Source organism: Trichosurus vulpecula, chromosome 1 (assembly GCF_011100635.1).
Source record: "Trichosurus vulpecula isolate mTriVul1 chromosome 1, mTriVul1.pri, whole genome shotgun sequence".
Lineage (NCBI taxonomy): Eukaryota > Metazoa > Chordata > Mammalia > Diprotodontia > Phalangeridae > Trichosurus > Trichosurus vulpecula.
In genome coordinates this window covers 439,393,181-439,410,043 of record NC_050573.1, presented here as the reverse complement: position 1 = coordinate 439,410,043, position 16,863 = coordinate 439,393,181, and the positions used below count along the sequence as shown (strand labels likewise).

General features: G+C 39.7%; 1 protein-coding gene across 1 annotated transcript in view; it reads left to right on the top strand.

Moving 5' to 3' along the window:
• PDE8B (phosphodiesterase 8B) overlaps positions 1–16,863 on the top strand; it is a 143,979-nt gene that overhangs the window by 30,808 nt on the left and 96,308 nt on the right. The window contains 1 exon segment of the mRNA XM_036747076.1: positions 9,403–9,491. Coding sequence (XP_036602971.1) covers positions 9,403–9,491 — 89 coding nt within the window.

Here is a 16,863-nt window from a genome sequence, read left to right as displayed (position 1 = left end):
AGTATGCTTCAAACTGCACTCAGAGTTCCTCATTTTCTCTCTGGAGGTGGAAAGCATTTTTACCACAGGTCCCTTGGAATTGCCTTGGATTATTGTCTTGATCAGAGTAGCTAAGTTTTTCACAGTTTTATCCTTACAATATTGCTGTTACTGTGTACCATGTTCTCTTGGTTCTGCTTCCTTCACTTTGCATCAGTTCACATAAGTCTCCCCAGATTGTTCTGCTCATCATTTCTTAGAACACAAGAGTATTCAATCCCAATCGTATGCCACAACTTGTTCAGCCATTCCCCAGTTAATGGGCATCCCCTCAGTTTCCAATTCTTTGCCACCAAAAAAAGAGCTTTTAAATATTTTTGTATAAATAGGCCCCTTTCCCTTTTCTTACAAGGAAGCATTTAAAAAAAAAGTTGTATGGAAGACTGTGCTAGGCAACGGTGTGGGAAGGAAAAAAGACAAGGATAAATAGGGCATATTTCCTATCTTCAAGAAGCCAACAAGTTCCTATAGGTGTTTGCTATATTAGGAGAATGCTGGCTGTTTGTCTACTAAAGTGATGTAAAGACTCCCAAGAACTACAGAAGTGATAGTATAAGGATATATTCTCGGAGGCTGGTAGAATTTAAGGACTAGAGAGTATGTAGAAAGCTGAAAGGACAGTAGGAAAGAAAGAGAGAAAAAGGAATAGAAAAGTCAAGTCAAGAAATATCAATCTTAAGAGCAGAGATATTTATTGTTTTGATTCATAAGAAGGATACAAATCAATACACAGTTTATACAAATGATACTCAGTTTTAACACAACTCTTAACTTCATGACAATTACCAGTCTAGCTCTAGATGTGTTACTGATTCAGACCATCAGGAAAACTGTTTGCTTACCAAAAACATACTTTTCATCTTTGACACAGGGAAAAAGAGGTTTTGAGTGCCCAAACTGGGTTCTCTAGCTAGATTAAGATTGATTACCCCAAATAGATTTATCAGATTCTAAATAACTGTGCAGCTTCTATTGTTCAAAGTCTTTTGTGGCCTTTTGGTGTGAGTAAATTGAGTCTCCAGTTGACGGCATGGCATGTTCCATGGTAGTACATGAGACTTTCAAAACGAGGTCCTGTGAACATCTGTCTTTAGGCTTTAGATGCCCTGCTACTACAGGCTAGGTCTGATTTGCCCAGATAGGGGATTTGGGGGAGTGGGGAAGTGGAAGAGTGTTAAGAATCCTTTCATGGCTTTATATCATAGAGAAAGAGAAACTATAATTCGGGTGAGGTTATTTCTGTGCCTGGGGAATGCTTTAGGGGTGAAAAGAACAATGAAAAATAAAATATTCAAGATAATATGTTCCACATTGCAGAACTGAATAGGGTGCTGCTAATTACCTCTATCGTTTCCTCTCTGAAAACTTTACTTTTGTCTGTTGTCCATTAGCTTAAAGGAGGGCATTCAGTTCCAGTACACTTGTATGTTGTACCTTAGTGAGATTACAAGAACATGTTTTGGGCTTATGTAACAGAAAAACCTTTAAAAAGGAGGATTGGTAAAGGAAGAGTCAGTGGAACTGAGACTCATTTTCTTTAACCTATTTTTGGAGAAATGACAAGCCATCATCACCTTTCATGATTCCTTTTTCTCATCTTCAGAAAACAATTTCTCTGATTCCTTTTCCCCCATCATTCCCCCAACCCACAATTATCTTTTATGGTATCTGTCAAGCTTCTCTCAGCTCTGAGCAACACAAGATTTCCTTCTAATCCTGCACATTGAGTAGAGAATAAAATAACGACGCAGTGGGTTGTGTTCTTTAGAGTCAGTGAGGCTCTGAGAGTGTCTTCATACTACTTACGTTGGTCTCTGTTTCTTATGATGACCATTCTTGGTCATCGTCATTTTCAGGGCCTGGTCTTCATTCAGTGAATCTGCCTCTAATTAGCATAAAAAGCAGAATATATTGAAGCATATCTTTCCTTCCCTAAATGACTGAAGCTCCCAGATCTATTTAAAAAAGGAAAAGAAGACCGATCAAATCCCATGGTTTGAACGTCTTTGGAAGTAGACGTTATAAAAAATAAAATTTAGATAAAAACCCTGCTGAGAGGCAGAGGGGTGCAGGAATAGGCAGCTGGCCCTGGAGTAACAAAGACCTGGCTTGATCTCTGACACTGACAGTGTGGCCCTGTGCAAATCCTTTAATTCTTTCAGTAATTGGTAATTACCGGTAATTCTTTCAGGCTATAAGTTTCAGAGAAGGGGTTGATATGCAAGAGTAGAAGGGGCTTCCTCAGGGGAGGTTCCTCATTCTAATTGAATCACAAGTCTGCTCCCCCTTCAAAGAAAAAGAACATCCCTTTGTTTCTTTCTAACATTTTTTGATATATTTAAATTCCATTGGAATATTTAGTGTCTCAGCCATCTATATGAAGAACATTAACCTTCCAAGCCCACTTGGTGTCATTTAGTGCCAGATTGGAAAGTATCCCTAGACCAGGGATAGTGACTCACATCTATTATCCTTGCTACTGAGGAAGACTGAGGCTGGTTGACTGTTGAGTCTGGGAATTCTGAGATGTAGTAGGGCTAAAGCCAACCAGGCATCTTTGCTAAGATATTTGCTAATAATATACTAATAAAATTCTCTGGGAGGAGAGGGCCACTAGGCTGCCTAGGGAAGGGTAAGCCAACTCAGGTCAGAAAAATGAAGCAGGTTAAAACTTCCATACTGATAGGCTTTGGGATCAGGCCCACTGATGTCTGAGTAAGACCCTGGGCAAGATTGGGAGATCCCATCTCCAAAAATAAAGAACCTCTTATTAAGTTCATTCATTTGCCTTTACAGAGTTACCATACTTGTGGAGGTTATTTCACTGTGAGGACCCTCCATTGTTCACCCGCAGACATGGAGGCCTCCTTTCCTTTTTTGGGCAAAAATGATTTAGCTGGCAACATTGCACCCCTACATCCTTCCAACTGTGCCTGTCGTTCTTGTTTTCTCCAGCTGCCGTGAGAATGTTTCCCATCTCTCAGTTGTTTGGATTGTCTTGAATTATTTGCTGAAACCCCACCCCGTGTTGCTGGCTGTTCAGCCCAGCAAGACAAAAGTCTATGGTCATTGATTTGGGATCCAGGAACAAGCTGTGCCATCAAGCATTCCAACATAGCTCTCATTGAAGTTCTTGGTACTTGGTACTTTACTGCAGGAGAGACACTCAAAGAACTTTGTACTAACTCACCTCTTGGAACCATGAGTGAACCTACTCTTTCCATCTGAAACTTTGCGTCCTTCTTTTTATTTAGTTGTAGATCTTATTGACACAATCCCTCCCTCCACCTTACCTCCTGCCCCCAACCCTCACAAAGGTTCAGGTGGCAGAGTGGAGAACTGTGTCCTTATTTGGTGAGAGTCCTATTAGATCATCATATGTTTATTTTAGCTTCTGATCTGTAAAGTCAGCTGAACCAAGTTCATATTTTCCCCTTCTCATCCTACCTCTGCTCTCCCTGATTCCCCACCAAGAGCAGTGGGCCATAACAGAAAGATATACAAAATCAGGATAACATGAAGGTAGAAGGAAGTATTCATTTGGGGTATTGTGCGTAGGTGTATGTGCATGTATGTCTGTATGTGTATATATACACGTATGTAGGTGAGTGTATATACATATATATGTATCTGTGTATATATACATATATATGATAGTGTGAGTTTTCTTATGACTAATGAAATTCTGGGAAGCATAAACTTCATGGGTCTGGCGTTCCCTATGTCTGTCCATCAAACTATCTGAATGTTATAGAGTTGGATGGGTGAGAATACAGAGAATTCACAAGAGGGGCAGCCTGCTATAGTGAAAAGAATATTGTTTCTTGGGTCAAAGAGCCTGGGTTCAAATTCGACTTCTGAAGAGTGTTTCAGCAAGTCACTTATCCTCCCTGGGCCTGTTTCCCTATCTGCAAAATGAAGACATTAGACTAGATGGCCTCTGAGATCCACTCCAGCTCATAATCTATGACCTGTAAAGTTTCATAAAATGGGATTCTGGCTCTATGGGCAACTCCATACTGCTGTAGTTACACAGACTTAGGGGATTTTAAACAATGAATATTATCTTGCCTCCAGTCAAAATGTAATGTGAGGTTTTGTTCTCATATCTTTGGCAAAAGTGATTTCCAGAATTGTCCTGAAGCTTATCTTTTAACCAGTATTATTTCCGCATTATTTTTCTGTGTTCGTGCAAGAGAAATACTAACCTTCCTGTGTGTTTCATGACAAATCAGTGCGCTGTGAATAAGGGTGCTCACAGCCAAATTCCCTAGTCTGAGGTTCAAGGTTCTCCACAGCATCACTTAATCAAGCAATAAGCATTTATTAAATGCCTGCTAGGTGCCAGGGCAGCTAGGTGGCACAATGGATAGAGCACTGGGCTTGGAATCAGGAAGATTCATCTTCATGAGTTCAAATCTGGTCTCAGACAATCACTAGCTGTGTGACCCTGGGTAAATCCCTAAACCTTGTTTGCCTCAATTTCCTCATCTGTAAAATGGGCCAGAGAGGGAAATGGCAAACCACTACAGTATCTTTGGGAAGAAAACCCTGAATGGGGTCACAAGGAGTAGGACACAACTGAAAAATGACTTAACAGCAGCAACAACAACGTGCCAAGCACTGTGCTAAGTCAGCAGTGGGATTCAGCCAGTTTGCACTGGTTCAGTAGAACCAGTACCTAATTTTAGGTTTAGTTCTGTGAACCGGTTGTTAGAGGAGGCAGGGCCTGCACCCGCCACGTCAGCGGCAGGGGTGGCGCCTTGGCTGGATTCTGTGCAGAAACAGTTGTTAATTCGTTTGAATCCCACCACTGTACTAATCCAAATTGCTTAGCTTGAGTCCTTTCCCCAGTCTGATTCTAGACCACAAGTTTGGCCTTACTCACATTACTCCCCTTTAAGTGTATGATATTTAAATCAGACACTCCTCTTTTATATATTCCCTTTAAGTTGCTTTTATATGCACTTTTCCACATTCAGTTGTGTAGTTAGAATTATTTTTGTTCACACCTTACCTCTCTTACTATACTCTAAACTCCCTGAAGGCAAAAGCCATTGGATTAGTCATCTTTGTAATCCCCAATAGGTCGCACACTTCATAAATGTTAATTGAATTTGTCATAAGCTGTACGGATCAGTTGTTTGCAGGACAATAATGGTGCCTTCCAACTATGAGGGAAATTGCCTTGTGTTTTATTGAGAAAAGGAGATGTCTATCTTGAGTTGTTGGATCACTTGCATATAGGAGTGATTTTTTGAGTGTTCCTTATTATAATTTATATTACATTCAATTTCTGTATATTTTTTATCTATCTGCTCCCTATTCCTAGTAGATTATAAACTCCTTGAGTTAAGGGACCATATTTTAATTCATCTACATATAGCCCTCAGTACTTTCTATTGTCCAGAGTAGGTATTCAGTACATTTCTAGTAAATGAACAGATGAGTTCCTTAATCTTTTCTATGATAAATGCTTTTCAGAGTCTTGATTGTGGGCATTGAACTCAACAGGCATTTCATAGTATACATTCCATTATCCATTCATTCATCAAATATTTATTAATTGCCTGTAATGTGCTTAGCACTAAGCATTCAAGAGCTTACTCTTTAGGTGGAAATGCAGGATTCAGCACATAGGGAATATAAGCGAACACGTAACAGTATGACATATTTATTTTTCCAATAGTAGATTTTGGAAATTTATTGATAAAAGTAGAGCTAATTAACCGAAGAAGTTAAATAGCTATAGGGATGTGCTGCAGCTAGCTTAAACCAGCCCCTGACAGCTGATTGTTAAATTTTTGATGTAAACATTTACATTATGAAAAACACTACAAGTCAGGACTTGGGTTATTGTTTTGTCGATTGTTTAGACTAACAAAATGATGAAGAAAATGTTAGCAATCCAGATTAGACTTAAAAGCGCATAACGTATAGGCATTTTATTTTTCTGAAGAGCTGATCTTTAAACATTTACCAGCACATTCCTGATAGACATTCATGGCTGATGTTAAAAACTTGCCTGTGTCTTACAGCACATGTTAGAAATGAGGTTTTTCTTAACTCCTTGCTTTAAGAGAGGTCCACAATCAACAGCAGCTAGGTGGCCCAGCAAATAAAGTGCTGGGCTTGGAGTCAGGAAGACTCATCTTCCTGAGTTCAAATCTGGCCTCAGACACTTACTAGCTCTGTGATCCTGAGCAACTCACCTAACCCTGTTTGCCTCAGTTTCCTCACCTGGAAAAATGAGCTGGAGAAGGAAATGTCAAACCAGTCCAGGATCTAAAACCCCAAGCAGGGTCATGAAGAGTCAGACACAACTGAAAAACGATTTAACAGCAATCAGCAAGAGGTTGTAATCAACAATAACATTCACCTGATCCCTGCCATGGAGTTTCTAAAACTAAGAAACAGTTTAGAATCTGAAAAGATGTATTCTAGGTCATGGGGGTCTTTCATTTAATTTCTTTTTTTCTTTTTTTAAAATTTAATATTTTATTTTTCTCCAGTTATGTGTAAAAACAATCTTTAGCATTCATTTTTAAAACTTTGAGTTCCAGATTCTCTCCCTTCCTCCTTTCCCACTTACCCTCGTTGAGAAGGCAAGCAATTCGATATAGATTATATATGTGTAGTCACGTAAAACACTTCCGTGATAGTCATGTTGTGAAAGAAAACATAGACAAAAAAAAACTTCATGAAAAATTTTGATCATTTATTAATTGGGAAATGGCTCTCACTCTATAAATTTGACTCAGTTCTTTGTGTTTGAGAAATGAAGCCTTTATCAGAGAAACACTTTAAATTTTTCTTTCACAGTTACCATTGGCAACTATCCCCCCGCCCTGTTTATTCTATCCTCTCTCTCCTTTGATCCTGTCCCTCCTCAAAAGTGTTTTGCTTCTAACCACCCTTCCCCCAATCTGCCCTCTCTTCTATCACCTCCTCCCTTCTCATATCCCTTCCCCCCCTACTTTCCTGTAGGGTAAGATAGATTTCCATACCCAATTGAGTGTGTATGTTATTTCCTCTTTGAGCCAATTCTGATGAGACCAAGGTGTACCCTTCCCTCCCTCCTCTTCCCCCCCATTATAAAAGCTTTTTCTTCCTTCTTTTATGTGAGACAGTTTACCCCATTCTACCTCTCCCTTTCTCCTTCTCCCAGTACATTCCCCTCTCATACCTTAATTTTTTAGATATTGTCCCTTCCTATTCAATTCACACCTGTGCCCTTTATGTATATTCCTTTTACTACTCTAATAATGAGAAAGGTCTTATGGATTGCAAATATCATCTTCCCATGTATAAAAGTAAACAGCTTAACTTTAATAAATCCCTTATGATGTCTCTTTCTTGTTTACTTTTTTATGCTTCTCTTGAGTCTTGTATCTGAAAGTCAAATTTTCTATTCAGCTCTGGTCTTTTCTCAGGAATGCTTGAAATTCATCTACCTCATTGAATATCCATTTCCCCCCTTGAAGGATTATACTCAGTTTTACTAGGTTGGTGATTCTTGGTTATAATCCTAACTCCTTTGCTCTCTGGAATATCATATTCCAAGACCTCTGATCCTTTAATGTAGAAGTTGCTAAATGTTTCATTATCCTGATGGTGGCTTCATGATACTTGAATTGTTTCTTTCTGGCTGCTTGCAATATTTTCTTCTTGACCTGGGAACTCTGGGATTTCGCTGTAATATTTCTGGGAGTTTTCATTTTGGGATCTCTTTCAGGATGTTATTAGTAGATTCTTTCAGTTTCTATTTTACCCTCTGGTTCTAGAATATCAGGGTAGTTTTCCTTGATAATTTATTGGAAGATGATGTCTAGGCACTTTTTTGATCATGGCTTTCAGGTAGTCCAATAATCTTAAAATTCTCTCTCTGGATCTATTTTCCAGGTCAGTTGGTTTTTCAATGAGATATTTCACATTGTCTTTTATTTTTCATTCTTTTGGTTTTGTTTTAGTGTGTCTTGATTTCTCATAGAGTCATTAGCTTCCACTTGCTCCATTCTAATTTTTAAGGAATTATTTTCTTCAGTGAGCTTTTGTACCTCCTTTCCCATTTGACCTGTTCTGCTTTTTAAGGCATTCTTCTCCTCATTGGTTTTTTGGACTTCTTTTATCATTTGGCCTAGTCTGTTTTTTAAGGTATTATTTTCTTTAGTATTTCTTTGGGTCTCCTTAAGCAAGCTGTTGACTCATATTTCATGATTTTCTTGCATCACTCTCATTTCTCTTCCCAGTTTTTCCTCTACCTTTCTTACTTGATTTTCAAAATCCTTTTTGAACTCATCCATGGCCTGAGACCAATTCGTATTTTTCTTGGAGGTTTTGAATGTAGGAGCTTTGATTGTCTTTTTTTAAGTGTGTGTTTTGATCTTCCTTGTCACCATAGTAACTTTCTATAGTCAGAGTTTTTTTTTCCCATTGTTTGCTTATTTTCCGAGCCTATTACTTGACCTTTTAACTCTTTGTTAAGGTAGGGCTCTGTGTCCAGGGTGGAAGGCAAACTTTCTCAAGCTTCATGGATTTTGTGCAGCTGTTTTCAGGGATACTTCTAGGCACCTGTAAGTTTTCAGTTCTTCCAAGGTGGTATCATCTTAGGAGAAGTGTTTACTACTCTCCTGGCCTCTGCTTTATCTTGTGAGTGACCACAAACACTCTTTTGTGCCATGGAACTGTGAGGAGAGTCCCCCCTCCTCTGTGGCCACAAGCTCTGATGTAGTAATGCTCTTCCCTGCCCTGGGACTGCCACCTAGGACTGCAACCTGGATCCAAGTATGGGCAAAGAAACAGAGTCCTGCCTCAGTGTTAGCAAAGAGACCCCTATAATCTCCTTCTAACCAATTCTTTGACCTCCTTACTATATGTGGACTGAGAGCTCCAGAAGCAACTACTGCCACTGCTGCTGCTGCTACAGATTCAGTGGCTCCCAAGGCCTACTCCTAGCTTGCTGGGGCCCAGACTATGTTGCCAAGGCCTGTGGTAGACTGCACTTCTCTCTCACCCTGGTGCAACAGACCTTTCCTGCCAACCTTCCAAGTTGTCTTAAGCTGGAAATTTGTTTCACTCTGCCTTTTTGTGGGTTCTGCTGCTCTACAATTTGTTTAGAGTCATTTTTAAAGGTATTTGGAGGGGTTTGGGTGAGAGCTCAGGTGAATCCCTGCCTTTACTCTGCCATCTTGGCTCTGCCTCCACCTTTTATTTCATTTCATGCTACTTATTTGCAATAAGATAATAGAGATAAAATATAATATAAAATATAAAGTAAATAATATTTATTATATTTAGGATTTTCTTCTCTAACAAATGATTGTACATGTCTCACAGGCTGTCTTTGATTCTTTTTATTTTCAGAGATTTATGGAGAATAGCAGTATCACTGCTTGTTACAATGAACTGATTCAAATAGAACACGGGGAAGTTCGATCACAGTTCAAATTACGGTACGTGGAAACGTGACAAAATTAAGTTGTGATTTAGCAATACTATAAATCAGTTTGTCAATCAGCACTGGTCTAGGTCATTGGGTTGGATGTTCATGGCTGAGCACCAAGAATAATGCCCAAAGTCAAACAAGCGCACCGGACCATTTTGATTGAACCCATGTTCTCTCTCTCAGTTGGGCTTCCAGAGCCCAGATTGCCCATTCTTCATGGTGTAGCCAGAGTGGGAGCCCTTGGAGAGGATGGCATAAGTGTTTGGCTCTTCTGCCTTTCTCAGCGCAGACTGCTATTTCAAGCACGTTCTTAAAATAATGTACGAGGAAAGGATTGCTCAATATTCAGTTGTCAGACTCTGGCTGAAGAATAAGTAGCTCCAGAGGATTGCCTTTTGTTTCTATTTGTGAATTCTTATTTGGACTTATGTGATGTCAGCACACGAAGGTCGATAGTTATCATTCTGGCCAAAATCAAGTTGCCATGATAGTAGCCCTTTTATGCTGAGCAGAAAGAGCATTGGAGATGAGAAAGACTTGAGTTCAAATGGGACCTCAGACACTAGTGTGACCTTGAGCAAGTCACTTACCCTCTGTTGGCCTCAGTTTCCTGGCCTATAAAATGGGCTTGATGATACTTGCTCTTCCTTACTTCATAGAGTTGTCGTGAGGAAGCTAATGTGAATTGTTATCATATGGACTAAATATTGTAAGTAGCAAGTTATAAAGCTCTTTGGAACTGAGAAAGGATGAAGCATTTTTTCCAGACTCCTAAACCAGTCAGAATTATGGTTTCTGATACCAAAATCTCTTCTTGTATTCATTCCTAAGGATTCCTAACAAATGTTATCCAATTATGGTGTCCTAATCATTACCAGACCCAACTTATGTACTATTCTGGGTAATAATATTAATAGTAATAATAATAATAATAAATGTTTATATAGCACTTTAAGGTTCTAAAAGCATTTGACACATATTCGTTCCTCACAACAATGCTGTGAAGGAGATGTTATTGTTATCCCGTTTTGTAGATGAGCAAACCGAGGCTGAGAGAGATTGTGATTTGAACTTAGGTCCTCCTGACTTCATCTCCCAGGTCTCTGTCTTCTATGCCACATGCACACTAGGTCTATGACCATAATTGGGGATCAAGAACTTAATCATCAAACAATATGGCATTTCATAACTAAGATGGAAGGGATTACATATGTACTACAAAGTTAAAACACAAATCCACTTTTCATTTTGTCATTGGGTCATTTTTCAGTCATGTCCAATTCTTTGTGACCCCATTTGGGGTTTTCTTGTTAGAGATACTGGAGTGGTTTTGCCATTTTCTTCTCTGGCTCATTTTACAAATGAGGAAACTGAGGCAAACAGGGTTAAGTGACTTGCCCAGGGTCACACAGCTAGTAAATGTCTGAGACCAATTTTGAACTCAGAAAGATGTCTTCCTGACTCCAGATCCAATATTCTATCCACTGGACCAGCTAGCAGCCCCCTATTAGTGAGTACACATATAAAATGACTAATAGTAAATCTTTGCTCTAATCATCATCCAGAAAAATGTATGTGTGTGTGTTGGTGTGTTTGCTCTCTAAGTTACATTTTCACCAATGGGTAATCTATGGAAGTAAATGACTGTTGGCCTCCATTAATTCAGACTCAAGATTAGGGCTACATCTTCAGTCTCATGAACTCCTTTGGAATCAGCTCTGATTCTCTTAACTAAATTTATCTTGAATTTATCCTTCTTGAAGCTCTTTATTTTGATGGAAGGAAATGTGGTAAAATGTAAAGGCAGCTGGACCTGGAGTTAGAAGATTCATTTTATTATTTGGGTTCTGCCTCTTAATAACTGTGTAACCTCTGGGCCTCAGTCTCCCTAACTGAAGGGAGGTTGAATCAGATGACTTCCAAGATCCTTTCCTTCTCTACTTCTGCTTTACCTTTTAGAGTAATAGGTTCCATTAAGTTTACTGACCATTGTATTTTTTAATTCCTTTTATGTTTTCCCAAACTTTAAGCTTCAGTGTATACCCCTATGTCAGCTTTACCATTCTTTTTGTGATTTTTACGGGCTGTAATCACATCTTCTTAGGACCGTTGTCCTTCAAGACTAGAAATTTAATCTTTCTGTCTCCCCCTGCATCATTTCAATTGCCTTTCTTTGAACTTTTCCCAGCTCTGTCTTACCTCTCTGAGAACCTGAACTGTGTGAAGGATTCCATAAGCTAATTTACTGTGGTTATATTTCATTACTTGGAAGAGCCAAGCCTCCTCTCCATTCTTAGAAATTTCACTGTATCTCTTCTATACTGCCTAAGAAATGTTTAAACAACAGGGTCATCTATTAATACAATTCTGCCCATGAATCCTAGGATTTAGAGCTGAGGGACCTTAACTATCATCTAGTCCAATCCTCTTGTTTTATAGGTGACTTACCAAGGGTCCGGCCTTAGTGACTTGGCTATGCAGAGCCAGAATTTGAATCAAGTAATGCTTCCTACAGCATTTGTTTTCCAACAGCTTTGTGTGTTTGGGGTTTTGTTTTTGTTTTAGAGGAGGAGGAAAACTTTTTTGTCTTAATATCTTTAGTGCTTAGCATGAAGGTTTGGACACTTAATAAATGTTTGTTAACTAATTGACTTACTAGAAAGCCTAAGTCTGTTGGTTCCCTTTGTCTATAACCCCTTTAAACAATTTCAAAGATGGACAAAGCATGATTTTCCTTTACAGAAACCACATTGCCTTTCCTTCAACAACTTATGCTTGTTAAGCATGCTAATGTTTAAATTATTGTTTGCATTGCTTGTGACTTCTACTGTTTCTAAGTAATATTTATTATACAATAATAACGCATGCCATACTTTGCAGTTTTCAAACTCCTTGATCCAAAGTAATCCAACTGAGGTGGGTTGCGTAAGTGTATTAGTATTGTATTTTAGATGGTTTCACAATTAACAACAAGGAAGGAAGGAAGGAAATAAGGATTTATTAAGCACCTGCTATATGTCAAAGGGCAGGTAGAAGGTTCAGTGGACAGAATTGTCAGGCCTGGACTGAGTTCAAATGCAGCCACAGATGCTCAGTAGCTGTGTGACCAGCTACTGTTTGCCTCCATTCTCTCATCTGTAAAATGAGCTGGAGAAGGAAATGGCAAACCACTCCAGTAACTTTGCCAAGAAAATCTCAAATAGAGTCATGAAGAGTTGGACCCAATTAAAAAAAAAAGACAGCAACAACAACAAACAATTGAATGTGTAAGGCACTGTGGTGAGTGCTTTAAAAATGTTATTTCATTTGCTCCTTACAACAACCCTGGGAAATAGGCGCTATTATTATGTTCATTTGCAACTCAGGAAACTGAGGCCTCCAAGGTTAGATGACCCTAGGGTCACACAGCTAGTATCTGAAAAAAAATTGAAATTCATCTTATTTTCGATTAATTTCTTGCCCATGAATTGTCTTATAGATAAACTATGGTCCCCTATTGTTCTGGAAGTTTATTTATTTAATTTTGAGTCACTGTTATTGTTTTGGTGAAATATTTAATGAGCTAGGTGATAGTAATAACCGAATAGCCTCACATCATATAATTCAGGGCTTATAATTATATAATTCACCTTGGTGTTGCCTAATTGCTATTTTTACTGTGTTAAGTCCTTTCTTTCAAAGGCATTTATTCCACTGTGCAATACTGAAATTAAGCATAGTCATTTGAAATGACTCAAACAGAGAAAAGCCTTGAGCATTACTAAGTCTGCATCAGACTATGGCTCAGGTGAAATACAACACAGAGACAAGAAACCGTATGACTCTTCCTATTCCCTTAGTCTATAAATACCCAAACCTTAACGAAGAGTTAATACCTACATAATATGTTTGTACATAGTTGTTTGCCTGTCATCTCCCCCCATTAGACTGTGAACTGGGACTGGTTGTTTTTTGTGGGGTTTTTTTGGTTTCTTTTTACCTTTTGTTATAACCACAGAGTTTAGCATGGTGCCTGGCACTTAATAAATGCTCTCTGATTTGACTCAACAGGAGAATGGCGTTGAATGAGGCTGTTGTTGTGTTTGTCCTTCATTTTCGAAGAGGACCATGACATCAGGGAAATGATGGCATGACTTACAGTTGACTTTGATTTGAGTGAGGGAGGGCTGTGCAAAGTCACCAGCCTCACTTTCTCCTTCAGAACCATCTGGACCCAGTGACCTGATATTCATTAGGATGATTGGAGATGGCCTAAAATACAGTGGGAGACCCTGGACCTTTTAGGCTCAGGACTTTTCATGTACTCACTTAGAGTGAGGTAATGCCCATTTAGGGAATAGACCTCGTTAAGAAGTTAGTCAAGGGATGGCCCCTTTAATTAGAAAAAGAGGGAAAAAACAAGCTGGGAGGGGAAGACCCTCAGGGTTGCTCTTCCAAAGAAAAACAGTTACCATTGACGTTCACTGTAAGGCAGGAGGGCCTAAAATGTAGCCAGAAAGTGGAGCTTGGGCAGGAACTTGTTCATGAGCTTCAGAGTGAACTCGGGGTAAGGTTTTGAGGAAGGAAGGATGGATGGACGGATGGAAGGAAGGAAGGAAGGAAGAGAGAAGGGAGAGAGGGAAGGAGGGAAGGAGGGGAGAAAGAAAGAAAGAGAGAAATAGAGGAAGGAAGGAAGGAAGGAAGGAAGGAAGGAAGGAAGGAAGGAAGGAAGGAAGGAAGGAAGGAAGGAAGGAAGGGAGGGAGGGAGGGAGGGAAGGAATCTAGCCAGTAAACCCCCCAAGTCAAGTGGGCAGCTTCTGACCATCAAAATTTACCTTCCTTTGGAGAGGAAAAGAAGGAGAGGGAGAGGATGAGCTGAGTTACCCAACTAGCTGGGTCCCCTTTCAGGCAGTTTGGTCTACTCACAGGTTGTGTTTATCCTTTGTTTTTGAAGAGGACCATGACTTGCAGTTGACTTTGAATTGAGTGAGGGAGGGCTGTGCAAGGTCACCAGCCTCACTTGCTCCTCCAGAGCCATCTGAGTCCAGTGACCAGGAATCAGTTGTAAGAGTCACAGTGATTAGACCCAAATTCTTAGTCCAGGCCTGCCAGCAGCAAGTGCTATTTCTCAATGAACCAGACACCTTGTCCATACCTTCAGCAGCAATGGACCTTTGTGTGAAAGGAGACTCTTACTCCTAACCACCTGTACTATTTTTTTAAACCTGGAAAGATTAAAAGTTTGTCTGTGGGGCACATAGGAGAGGTGAGGGGAGTGTCTTATGTCTCTTGTGGAGCAGCCTGGCAGCTCCACTTTCGTTAGTGAATTGTGACACCTTCAGCAGAGTGGTGCTTAATAAAACACAAATTCATCGTTCTGCCTCGACATGCAAAAGTTGTCAAACCTCTTCTCAAATGCATGTAATCTGAGTTCCCCTGGACCACAAGAATGCCATAAAGTATATTAGGTGACAAGTAGACTAGTTCATAGGACTAGCATTAGAACTGGAAGGAATTGTAGACACCTTCATCATTTTACAGATTAAAAAATTGACATTTAGAGGAGATGAAATGCCTTCTCCAGCATCACATAAGAAGTAATCAATAGAGGCTCCAAACCAGGGCTTTTCCCAGAGTACTATACTGTCTCATCTGGCTTTTTTCCTCCTTTATCCCTATGACCCTTGATGACCTTTGAGGCACATTGCCTTATCAAGGACACTCAGAAAAATCCATATGCACATCCATGACAATCAGCCCTATTATTCCCTACACAGGTTCAGCTCCTTATTATATAATACGTGAACAATTATAGTCTAATTATATAGTGAATTACATAATGCTCTTCTCTACAATTCCACCCCCGGCTGCAACTAAATATGTGATATAACCATCATTCAGCATGGGTAATTTGTTCTGCAGAACAATATTCATTGTTCAAATTTGAAACTTTTTTTTCGTTTATACAAATGCTCGGCCACCAAATAATGATTTTGGGGGCCCCAACAATTCTCAAAGATCAGCAGCCAATATTTAGAGAGTTCATGACTTGTGTCAGTGGAAGGAGTACCCACACACCTGTGAATTCAGGCTTCTTTGAGAATGGAAATAGATACATGTCCTAGATCCATATGATCCATCTCTCTAAAAGGGCAGCCAGGACTTATGCATATTCCGAGGTGTGTGTCATCATCAACTCATAGTCAGACTCTGCTTAATAGGTGTTTAATATCCATAATCTGGGAGGTGAACCAAACGCTGGTGTTTGTTTTAAAGTCAATCAGCTTATTAATGGCTAAGCCCTTTAGCCTGCTAAGCACACCATCGCTCCCTTTTAGTAGGGAATAATTTCTGACTGGCAGAAACTTAAGCTCTGTGGAGCAAAATGTTTCTTCTTATTAATAGGTATTTGTAGGGCCCTTTTATTTATTTAGGGCTTTTCCAACCTCCCTCCCCCTCTTTTCATCAGCTGCCGTTCACTTTAGCTCTCTGTGGCAATAACCATGTGATAGGAAGAGAAACACGGTGTTTCAGCTTTAAAGACTTTAGAAGACTTGCCCCACTATTCTGGAACAACCCAAGGACAGGTGGTGTCCTGGGGGAACACAGTCACAAACGGTATTATTCACAATGCAAAGCAAAATGTGTGTGTGTGGAGGGGGTGTCCTTGTTACAGAAATCAGGTGGCTGGTGCTCACAGTGGCAAAAATTGTCACCTTTCCTCAACTTCTTCCTGCTCCCAGGTCAGTCAGTATGACGAAAGCTGTCCCCAATAGGTCTAACTCCCTAGGCACCACCATATTCACTGGAGCTGAATCTTAGGCCTGCTTTTTGATGAACATAGGGACAATTCAGTTTGACAAAGATTCATCAAATGCCTACTATGCACAAAGTGCTCTCTGCAAAGTGATACTAAGATGAAAAATGGCACAGACCCTATCTTCTCGGTGCTTAGAGTCTATCAGCAAGTCAACTAACAAGTATTTATTAAGTTCCTACTTTGGGTGAAGTATCGTGGTAGGGGCCGGGGATATAAGAACAAAGAATGAAGCAATCCCAACTTATGGGGAGCTTAGATTCTAAAGGGGCAGATAAGAACAACATAAGCTAATATATACAACATAAATATAAAATGAATAGCTACAAATACATAGAAGGTCATGAAGTGCAAGCTGGTTTATGAGGGAGAGTGGACACAAACAGTTGGGGGGATGAGGAAAAGCTTCATGTAGGAGATGGTGCTTGAGCTTCAAGGAAGAGAGGACACTGTAAGCCAGAGGTATGGAGGGAGAGCGTTCCAAGCATGGGGAACTGATGAAAAGACATCGAGAAAGTGTGCAGATAAATGTTTAACAACCAGTTCTCTAAAAATACATGACACCCTTTTAAGTTTAAACTGC